The sequence below is a fragment of the Orcinus orca genome, chromosome 16 (genome assembly GCF_937001465.1).
Source record: "Orcinus orca chromosome 16, mOrcOrc1.1, whole genome shotgun sequence".
In the NCBI taxonomy this organism is placed as follows: Eukaryota; Metazoa; Chordata; class Mammalia; order Artiodactyla; family Delphinidae; genus Orcinus; species Orcinus orca.
The window spans coordinates 82,749,328-82,760,447 of NC_064574.1; the positions used below are offsets into that span (position 1 = coordinate 82,749,328).

The 11,120-nt window shown below is 50.0% G+C and overlaps 1 protein-coding gene and 1 long non-coding RNA gene across 7 annotated transcripts in view; one reads left to right on the forward strand and one right to left on the reverse strand.

Moving 5' to 3' along the window:
* Nucleotides 1–11,120, forward strand: part of BAIAP2L1 (BAR/IMD domain containing adaptor protein 2 like 1) — a 161,970-nt gene that overhangs the window by 148,626 nt on the left and 2,224 nt on the right. For all 5 annotated transcript variants that reach the window (XM_049699274.1, XM_033426610.2, XM_033426611.2 and 2 more), the window contains one exon: nt 10,526–10,563. In XM_049699274.1, coding sequence (XP_049555231.1) covers nt 10,526–10,563 — 38 coding nt within the window. The remainder of the gene's footprint in view (nt 1–10,525; nt 10,564–11,120) is intronic.
* Nucleotides 317–10,952, reverse strand: LOC117200963 (uncharacterized). 2 transcript variants are annotated; one of them, XR_007472157.1, is made up of 3 exons: nt 10,770–10,952; nt 3,037–7,298; nt 317–2,414 (listed from the first exon to the last, which is right to left on the reverse strand). It is a non-coding gene; the product is annotated as an uncharacterized LOC117200963 (long non-coding RNA). The 2 variants fall into 2 exon arrangements; XR_007472158.1 differs by lacking the exon at nt 317–2,414 and having other exon boundaries at nt 2,657–3,693.

The following is an 11,120-nucleotide window of genomic DNA, read 5'->3' on the forward strand; positions in this document are numbered from 1 at the left end:
CTCTGTGGCAGGCCCTCGTGGAAGCTGCTGCCCTGCCCCCCGGATCAGGTGCAGGGGTCCTCAGCTCACACCCTGGGGATCCTGGTCTGCGAGGTCCCAGGGCTGCCTCCAGGCAGAGCTCCACGCCCGAAGCCCCTCCCCACCGAACCGGTAACTTAAGGTCTCCTGACAAAGCCCAAAACCCGATGGCTTCACTGGTGAATTCTATCAAACGTCTAAAGAATACCAATCCTACTCAGACTTTCCTTAAAAGTGGAGAGGAGAGAATTCCTAACTCATTCTGTGAGGCCAGCATTGCTCTGACACTCCGGTCAGGCCCCCTATTTCTTTTTTTTTAACATCTTTATTGGAGTATAATTGCTTTACAATGTTGTGTTAGCTGCTGCTGTATACAAAATGAATCAGCTATACGTACACATATATCCCCATATCCCCTCCCTCTTGCGTCTCCCTCCCGCCCTCCCTATCCCACCCTTCTAGGTGGTCACAAAGCACCGAGCTGATCTCCCTGTGCTATGCGGCTGCTTCCCACTAGCTATCTGTTTTACATTTGGTAGTGTATATATGTCCATGCGACTCTCTCACTTCATCCCAGCTTACCCTTCCCCCTCCCCGTGTCCTCAAGTGCATTCTCTGTGTCTGAGTCTTTATTCCTGTCCTGCCACTAGGTTCTTCAGAACCTTTTTTTTTTTTAGATTCCATATATATGTGTTAGCATACGGTATTTGTCTTTCTCTTTCTGACTTACTTCACTCTGTATGACAGACTCTAGGTCCATCCACCTCACTACAAATAACTCAATTTCGTTTCTTTTTATGGCTGAGTAATATTCCATTGTATATATGTGCCACACCTTCTTTAAGCATTCATCTGTCGATGGACAGTTAGGTTGCTTCCATGTCCTGGATATTGTAAATAGAGCTGCAATGAACATTGTGGTACATGACTCTTTTTGAATTATGGTTTTCTCAGGGTATAGGCCCAGTAGTGGGATTGCTGGGTTGTGTGGTAGTTCTATTTTTAGTTTTTTAAGGAACCGCCGTACTGTTCTCCATAGTGGCTGTATCAATTTACATTCCCACCAACAGTGCAAGAGGGTTCCCTTTTCTCCACACCCTCTCCAGCATTTATTGTTTGTAGATTTTTTTTTTTTTTTTGGTACGCAGGCCTGTCACTGTTGTGGCCTCTCCTGTTGCGGAGCACAGCGTACACGCAGGCTCAGCGGCCATGGCCCACGGGCCCAGCCGCTCTGTGGCATGTGGGATCTTCCCGGACCGGGGCACGAACCCGTGTCCCCTGCATCAGCAGGCAGACTCTCAACCACTGCACCACCAGGGGAGCCCTAGAGCTTTTAAATATTCTTATATGAAATAAAAAAATAAAGGCCACTAAAATGAAAGACTGAAAAAGGCCTTCCAGCCTGCAAGACAGAAATAGGGGGCCTATCGTCAAAAAATCTACAAACAGGGCTTCCCTGGTGGCGCAGTGGTTGAGAGTCCGCCTGCCGATGCAGGGGACAAGGGTTCGTGCCCCGGTCCGGGAAGATCCCATATGCCGTGGAGAGGCTGGGCCCGTGAGCCATGGCCGCTGAGCCTGCGCGTCCGGAGCCTGTGCTCCGCAACGGGAGAGGCCACAACAGTGAGAGGCCCGCGTACCACAAAAAAAAAAAAAAAAAAAACTCTAAATATGTAATGAAAACGCCCTCCTTCTGTGATTCCAATGGCGATTAGTTGGCGTTGATTTTGCAAATGTCAGAATAATGAATGTTGACGAACACTTTTCTTAATAGTAAGTGAAACCTTGCAGTAAAAGGGAACAGGTATAGAGTCGATAGTTACAGTGAGGTCACATTTATAACGTTGGCAACAAACATTTCTATGGTATCAGACTACTGTGACCAACGAAACTTTTTTAAACCCAATCACATGGCACGTGAAGGTACACTTTGTAGAGGGCATCTGCGGGTCGCACTGGAACTCGTCCATGGAACATTTATTGATGAGCTTATTACAGTCCAGGCCCTGGGCTAGGCTCTAGGGTAACAAATAGGAATCAACCCCGGAACTGAGTCCAGTGAGCGCTGTTTATTGGGGCTGTGGAAAAGGTGCAGGGTGACAGGAGGCGGGGAAGGCCCTGGCTCAGGCTCCTGGGAAGCATCAGAAGTGGCTTCTTGGAGGCAAGCATTTGAGCCGAGTCCTGAAGGAAGAGCTCTGATGAAACCCAAAGCCTTCAGACGGTGTCGTGGGGTCTGCGTGGCTGGGCGCGGTTGGGGCAACGGCGGAGAAGCGGCGGGATGGGCAGGCCAGGGGTGACGCTCCCCGAGCCGGGCCGCCTGAGCTGTACCGCGTCCTTTCCCATCCTTCCGGGCAGCATTCGTTCATCCAGGGAGGGGACGGTAGGAGTCCCGTCCACTGCTGGGGATGGGGCGACAGGATCTGTCAGTACTTAAGGGGAAGAACTGATAGAGCTAGTGACTAACTGCTGGTACCTACACGGGAGAGAGTGCTGTTCTGTCTCAGCTCTGGGAGCAGGTCTGGTTTACTCATGTTTACATATTTGGAGCCTTTTTTTTTTTGGATAATTTATATAACGAGCACATACATTAGATCTTTAACATGCCAGCATTAGAATGAAAAAACATTCTTACACATTTAACTACTAGAAAAATATAAATATTTATTTTGGAGGTTCTGAATAATTAAAAATAATCAGCATCCCATAAGTATGATTGTATTAATTAAAGACGAAGTTACTTATGGTTTGTTAAAGTACCTACAATTTGAGAAACCACCCCCTTCCCACTTTTGATTAAAAAACAGATAAAAGTTGCCTTTCATGGAGGTATTTATATATTTTATGATTTGACTACTATATTAAGGAATGGCTTTATGGTAAAATTTTTATCTAAAATTCTACTTTGCAAATAAACTGATAAATTATCCCACTCTTGAGACAGAAATAAGGATGAACTCTTAAATTAATATTTATCCATCCCATGCTTTAAGTAAACAAAAGTATGTTTTAATATTTTTTCACCTCAAATGTTGCCATTTGCTGGGTACATTAAACATATGCTGAAATTAGGTTTCCTTTTAAATCCGGCGGGCAGTCGAAGCTACAGGTTTTGGCTAAACAGCAAAGTCCAAGTTTGGTCAGGGTCTCCTTGTAAAAATTAAAACATCTAATCATTACATCTCATTTTAAATACTACTTCTAAAAATAACACTGTTCATAAAAATAATCCAGAGAATTTTTGTTTGGGTAGAAAATTTGGAAAACATACAACAGTATTAAAAAGAAAATTCTATTTATAATCTCACTTCTAGGATAACTCCTGTTAACATTTCATTATATTTCCTTTGAGATATAGATAAATATTGATATATTTAGATATATAGATATTTTCCCCTCCCTCCCCAGCACCCAACCTCATGGTGGGATCATAGCATTTTCTCATATCACCTTAGAAGCATTTATGCTTCTAACGAGCCCCAGCACTGCTGCCTGGGCTGTGATGAGCTGCAGGCCTGTGGCAGGAACTGTGTGAGCCCATGAATAGCACCTCTGCGCCCCTCTCATCCTCACGGATCAGCAGCATGTAGGTGTCCCTCCATCAGAACTCCGTTGATGAGACAAGTACCACCGTCACCTGTGTGCTGTTTAAGACGTACCAATAGGTTACTATGTTCTGATCTGGAGAATAATGGAAAATGCTAATTAATAAAGGCCACAAGAAAATATTAATTGGCTTTTAAAAATCATCAAAGGCCACAAGGTTCGTGCACTTCCTGAACGAGGCGCTGCCATCCGTCATTTCAGAGCCTCTCACCCAGTCACCCTGACTCTTCTCGATTTTCAGTTTTCCATGTCTGTAAACGTGCATCTAACCTTGGGCTGAAGACGGTAATAACCCAAAAGTAAGTACAGGGCGTTCACAGACGCATCATGAGGTATAATGACTGATTCGTATTCCATTTCTATCGCTTCATCTTTTGAAGTAATATTTCAGTATCCTCTGCAAAGTGCCAAAGAAAAAGCTGCAACTGTCAGCGGTGTACACCCTCAGATGCCTCCGCTGCCTACAACCTGTCCGTTAGACAAGCTACCGCGTTTCATCGCTACCAAGTCAGAGTGGGAGTCCAAGAGCACAGCAGAGCGGACAGAAGGACCAGCTCTGCCCCAAAGAGAGCCCCTGGGGAGCAGGTGAAAAGGCCTGTTTTTAATAGGCCACCTAGTCGTCGTGGCCTCTTGCAAAGGCAGCAGACACAGGATCCAATCATCTGTGCGTCGGTAAACAAACCCGGAGAGATTATGGATCAGGCAGAAATGTTCCGGAACTGGGCGGCCCAGCAGAGTGGCCACTGGACACGGGCTGCTGAGCACTTGAAAAGTGGAGAGTGCAACTGTAAGGAGCTGAGTTTTTAATTTTAAATTTGTATTTTCATCTAGTCATACAGTGAGCGGCTGCTGTATCAATCGGCCAGGTACAGATCACACAAGAGAGAACGAGATTTCATTTAGAAACCTGATCCAGAGGGTGATGGTCGAGAAGCAGGTACCACGATGAGGCCCTTCCAGGACCTCCCTGAGGGCTGGAGACACAGCCCTGGAATTTCGTATCTCAGAGGTTCTTATGCCCAACTGGGCTGGTCATTTATCTTTCCTAAACTGTTTACACCAGCTGATAACACTGGAGAAAAGTATGTTCTGTCTCAGCCAGACTTTGGGGTCCGTGGGAGCTGGTAAAGCAGCCTAACACTTTTTTTTATTGTTGTTGTGGTACGCGGGCCTCTCACTGTTGTGGCCTCTCCCTTGCGGAGCACAGGCTCCAGACGCGCAGGCTCAGCGGCCATGGCTCACGGGCCTAGACGCTCCGCGGCACATGGGATCTTCCCGGACCAGGGCACGAACCCGTGTCCCCTGCATTGGCAGGCGGACTCTCAATCACTGCGCCACCAGGGAGGCCCCCCCCTAACACTTTTATATGTAGTTTTTACACACACACAACCATCAGAATACTGTCAGTTACACGTCGAGTTTTGTTTAAACACCAGGATACCTAGGGTATACCTGGGAGCCACCCACCAGAGAATGTTCCTGAACCCAGTGAGGTGGACCCAGCTGCCCTGGGACTTCCCATCTCAAGAGATGAGATGCCGTCTTTTCAGTACCGAGGGGCTGGGGGTCGGTCACGTGCTCTCTGCCTTAGTGGCAGTAGCTTTTAAGTAATCCGATAACTGGGCTTTAAATAGCTATTGAGAAACCAAGCCCTCAAACCCACACACTTTGATTTCAAAGCGCGTCTGGCGACCTGTAGGAGCTGCGCTGAGTGGGTGCTGCCTCCACCCCCCACCCCTACCCCCCGCCTCACCGAGTGGGCACGTTGGTTTCAGGAAAGAGCTCCATGACCAGAGCAGTTGGCTTTCCCCGTCTGGGCTTCAGTTCCCCATTTAAGAATAAACGGGTTGGGCTTCCCTGATGGTGCAGTGGTTAAGAATCCACTTGCCAATGCAGGGGACACGGGTTCGAGCCCTGGTCTGGGAAGATCCCACATGCCGCGGAGCAACTAAGCCCGTGTGCCACAACTACTGAGCCTGCACTCTAGAGCCCGCGTGCCGCCACTGCTGAAGCCCGCGCACCTAAGAGCCCGTGGTCCACAACAAGAGAAGCCACTGCAATGAGAAGCCCGCACACCGCAACAAAGAGTAGCCTCCGCTCTCCACTAGAGAAAGCCTGTGTGCAGCAATTAAGACCCAATGCAGCCAAAAATAAATTAAAAAAAATAATAAAGGGGTTGAACTGGGTCAGAGGTTGTGAACTGGGAGAGTCCAGCCTGCAGCTGAGGACTGAGTTAGTTAACAACACGTAAAGCAGTGTCACTCAGGGCTGCTCACACCGTGGGCCACGCGAAGCTGCTCTCCAGCTGGCGGTGGAGAGGAAGGGACGTTCTGTCCGAGGAAGCAGCCGTGCAGGAGGGCAGGCACCAAGGAAGCCCTAGGGCCCGTCCCTCAGGCCCTGCTGTCGGCAGGATGGCTTGGTCCCCAGGGGCGTGGAGGACTCCCCGCGAGGCTTCTCAACAGAGCCTTGGCCGGGCCGCGGGTCCCATCACCTCTGTGCGTCTGCCTGTGGCTGCGGGTCTGAGCTGACCTGTAGGCTGGGACCGCGTCATCTTCAAGGCACACGGGCACGCAGTAGACACCCAGGCAGAACTCCGGGGTGGCGGGGAGGGGGCGTGATGCGGACACCGTGACAGCCAGCAAGGGCCACCTCCAGGTGGACTGGGGTTTAGGGTTTTTCGGGAAAAGTCACCAGGCATGTCCCATGCCTGTTCCCACCTGTGGGCTGTCTCGCCATCCAGTCCCCAGGCCTCCCCGGCCCCGCTGTCCCCTGGCAGCCTGGCCACTCGTGGGGAGGGAAGCATGCCGGCTGCCAAGAGGGGACACAGAACACGCGACAGGCCGTGGCCACGGGTGCAGCCCAGCAGAGGGACCAGCACCTGGGAGTCGTGCTCTGTGAAGCCTGAGCGAAGTGGGGGTGGGACGCGTGCTGCGAACTCGAGCAGAACCCGAGAGGTGAGTGAGGACCGGTGTCTCCCCGACGGCGGGCGGGGCGGGGCTCTTCCGAGCGCATGCTGTGTGGCCCACACTGCGACAGAGGAGGTGCCCCGGGCACGCCAGGAGCTGTGCCGAGATGGGTCACAGAACGACCAAGAAGGGCCTCCAGAGCCCTCGGTGCTCCTGGACAGGGCAACGTGTGCCAGGCGACAGAGGAGGGCAAGATGGGGTGTGGGGGGAGACCCCGAACCCCTCACCGCAGGCTCGGGGAGGCAGTAGAGGGACAGGCGGCTCCCGGCTCAGCCGGCGGGGGGTGGGCCGTGCGGGCAGGTCTGAGGCCAGCGGATCCTGGGCTCCTCGCTGGGCAAAGGAGGTGCCTTCGCGGAGGAGAAGGGAGCTGGGAGGAGGGCGGCCGTGGCAATAAGCTCGCTGGCAGGTGTGTTAAAGAGGACACCTTTCTGAAAAGGTCCTTATTTTTTTTTTGGTAAATATTGAATACCATATACAGAAAAGTGCAAGAAAAGTCACTTTTCACAAAGTGACTCCATATAACCAACACCCAATCAGGAACTGGAGCATTATCGGCCCTCCGGGAGTCCCCCCAACTGTCCCATCTCACAGTCCAGACTGCCCTCTTCTGGACGCTGGGTGCCTGTCTGGTCTGGCCCTGCGTAGACAGAACTGTGTCCTCCTGTGGTTCCACTGGTGTCTCAACAGAGGCTGTCATCCCTCCGGTTAGAATAACTGATTTACAACGTTGCATTAGTTTCAGGTGTACAGCACAGTGATTCAGTTATACATATGTATGCATTCTTTTTTAAACCTATTCTTTTTCATTACAGTACATTACATGATACTGAATATAGTTCCCTGTGCTATACAGTAGAACCTTGTTTACCTATTTTATGTATAGTAGTGTGTATCTGTTAATCCCAAACTTCTAATTTATCCCTCCCTGTGTTCCCCTTTGGTAACCATGTTTGTTTTCTGTCTGTGAATCTGTTTGTTTCGTAAATAAGTTATTTGTGTCATATTCTATTTCTTTAAAATATTTATTTATTTTGGCTGCACCGGATCTTAGTTGCAGTATGTGGGATCTTTGTGGCATGTTTAGTTGTGGCACGTGGGATCTTAGTTGCTGCATGCATGTGGGATCTAGTTCCCCAACCAGGGATCGAACCCGGGCCCCCTGCATTGGGAGCGTGGCATCTTACCCACTGGACCACCAGGAAAGTCCCTATGTCATATTTTAGATTCCACATATAAGTGATATCATATTGGTTTTGTCTTTCTCTTTTTGACTTCCTTCACTTAGTACAATAATTCATAGGTCCATCCATGTTGCTGCAAATGACAGTATTTCACTCTTTTATGGCTGAGTAATATTCCATTGTATATATGTACCCCATCTTCTTTATCCATTCATCTGTTGATGGACACTTTAGGTTGTTTCTGTGTATTGGTTATTGTAAATAGTGCTGCTATGAACGTTGGGGTGCATTTATCTTTTTGAATTAGAGCTTTGTCCAGATATCTGCCCAGGAGTGGAATTGCTGATTCATATGGCAATTCTATTTTTAGTTTTTTAAGGAACCTCCATGCTGTTCTCCATAGTGGCTGCACCAATTTACATTCCCACCAACAGTGTAGGAGGGTTCCCTTTTCTCCACACCCTCTCCAGCATTTGTTATTTGTGGACTTTTTAATAATGGCCATTCTAACCAGTGTGAGGGTGGAAACTCACTGTTGTTTTGATTTACATTTTTCTAATAATTAGCAATGTTGAGCATCTTTTTATGTGCCTGTTGGCCATCTGTATGTCTTCTTTGGAGAAATGTCTAAGCCTTCTGTCCATTTTTGGATTGGAATGTTTTTTTGTTATTGAGCTGTTATGAGCTATTCGTATATTTTGGAAACTAAGCCTTTGTCGGTCACATAGTTTGCCAAGATTTTCTCCCAGTCTGTAGGTTGTCTTTTCGTTTTGTTTATGGTTTCCTTTGCTGTGCAAAAGCTTGTAAGTTTGATTAGGTCCCATTTGTTTATGTTTGCTTTTATTTCTATTCCCTTGGGAAACTGACCTAAGAAAACATTGCTACAATTTATGTCAGAGAACGTTTTGCCTGACATCTCTCCTGTTGTTGGGATAGGGCTGCCCCGTGCATCCTAGCGGGTGTCTCAGTACTAATGTGCACGCATGCTGCTTGTACCAACCAGGAGTGGGCTCGCTGGGGCATGTGCCAGGGCCCGGTAGCTTCGGGCTGCCGTCTTAGGAGTCATTTTGCTCTCTTTCCTCATAGCACAAGTTGTTACTTCTTGCCACTTTACCGCCAGGGCTGGACTTCAGCGCATCTCCTCCAGTGTTTGTTTCTCTCACCATGTCGTGTCACCCAGATAACACAGCCTGTGAAACCATGGCTAAGCTCGTTTCAGAGTTCAGTCAGGCTCCAAGGTTTCTGCCTTGAGGGCAGCGGGGGCACTCCTCAAGTTGAGGACACACAGGGGAGGGGGACAGTGTCCTGCCCCAAGGACAGGCAGGAAGGTGGTTTCTGTTACATGCCCTGCGGAGGCCGCATCCGGGGAGTCCAGCTTGGCAGGACGTGGGCCTTCCAGGCCGGGAGGACGCAGCCGGCCTCCCCCTGAGCCACAGTCACAGCCTGGACTCAGCCTCCCCAGCCTGGGGGCACCTGCTCTGGGCAGCAGGTTAATGCCAGCACCCTGAGCATGTGTGGGACTGCACAACAGGCATTCTGGGGTATTTTTAAAATAAATCATAAGTTAGCCCTTACTCATCTTGTAACATGAATGTTACATCAGAAACTGCTCACCCCGAGGCCTGCTGAGCAAGCCCGGCAGCCCTGTGGGGACAGGCCCTTTTAGGATGTGCTAACGAGCAGGGCAGCTGCTTTGTGCTTCAATCCTGAGAGGGAGACATTGAATCCGGACATCGGGCTGGCTGCCCCTGGTGCTGGGGCTCCCCCTCGGGATGACCTTACTGGCCCCAGGTTCAAGGTCAAGGTGTGAGGTCCCCAGAGGCCCGGAGACAGCAGGCGCAGGTCTGCGAAGTAGCCCTGGTGCCCCCAGCCCCCTTCTGCCTTGAGTCTGTACATCCAGCACCCAGGAGAGGCCATCCCAAGGGAGCCCTGGCCTGGCTTTTACTCCAGGCGTGGCCTTCAGCCCCAGGCTGGCTACTGGCAACGGGAAGTGAGAGGAGCTCAGAGGCCTGCAAGCCCTGAGACCATGGGGCATCCTGGGAGCTGGCCTGGTGGCCCTGGTCAGATGGCATGGCACTGCCCTCTCCTGGGCAGCCATCTAAATAAGCCCTCCAGCTTGGGCCAGTGATTTCTTACAACAGCCAGAGCAGATTTAAAGCAGATTCTTTGTGGAATGAAGGAGAGGACACACAATCACCTGGTCCCCGGCCACACTGGGAGACCCCGAGCCCCTGGGAGCTGGAGGCCGGGGCTCCGAGAGGGCTCTGGCAATTCCTGAAGGCAAAGACAGTGCCTGCACTGTTCTGTCCTCTCTCTCCCGCAATTACGGAACTTCTGCAAGATCAGATCTCTGCTTGGCAGTTGGCACCAGTCTACGGCAGCGAAACCCAACAAGGTTTTCTTTTTACTGTTTCTCATGGCATCGTTCAGGATCGGGCTCCCAAAAAGCCAACCTTAATCACTACAGTTTTGCACGTGAATTCAGGCCACAGGCAGGGAGCAGCAGACCTTGTGTTTCCCTCTAAGATGTTCCAGCATTTGTAAGGGTCCCTCACTGTGTTTCAGAATGTCTTCTGTTCTTGCCCTTACGTTTCCGAGTGAATTTAGATAAATGAGACAAATGAATTGAGACTCCAGGGCACTTTGAAACATGCATAGCTTTAAGCAGTCCCTTATGCTTTAGATGTCTTTACCTTCAGTTCTTATTAAAAATGTCCCAATTTCATGAGCCTTCCATAAACTTCTTTTTCTTTCCCACAGAATGATGCAAATGGGTTTGCAAAGCCTCCTTTTCTCAGGTATGTTACTTTCCTCCACCAGGGCCCTCCCCCTTGGTCAGCCTAGGAGAACTGGGCTTGCAGGATCCCAGTTCCCCGACCAGGGACAGAACCGAGGCCCTCAGCAATGAAAGCGTGGAGTGCTAACCACTGGACCGCCAGGGAAGCCCACCGCCCATTACAGAACTGTCCAGAGCTTTAAACATTTCAGACAGAGGGCAGCGTACCTCTCTGCAGTCCTGTGTGGGGCGGGAAGGTGGTGGTGGGAGAGCCTTCTAGGACAGCGGCTGCATTATTAAGTGCCAAACGCAACACGAGGCCAGGGGAACTCCCTTCTGGATCAGGGCAGATGCTGGGCAGGCCCTCCAGGCCCCGCTCCCAGAGGACCCCCAGGCCTGAGGCCTTTCTCACTGTAGCCAAAACGAAACAATTAGCAGCTTATAATGGGCGCATGGAGAGAACTGTCACAGAACAAAACTTTCATGTTCAGAAAATGTCTGGGATTTATATAAGCTATATAATTTTACAGAACAAGAGCAAGAGTTATTAGCTCTTTTTCTGAACCAAATCCCTGTCTT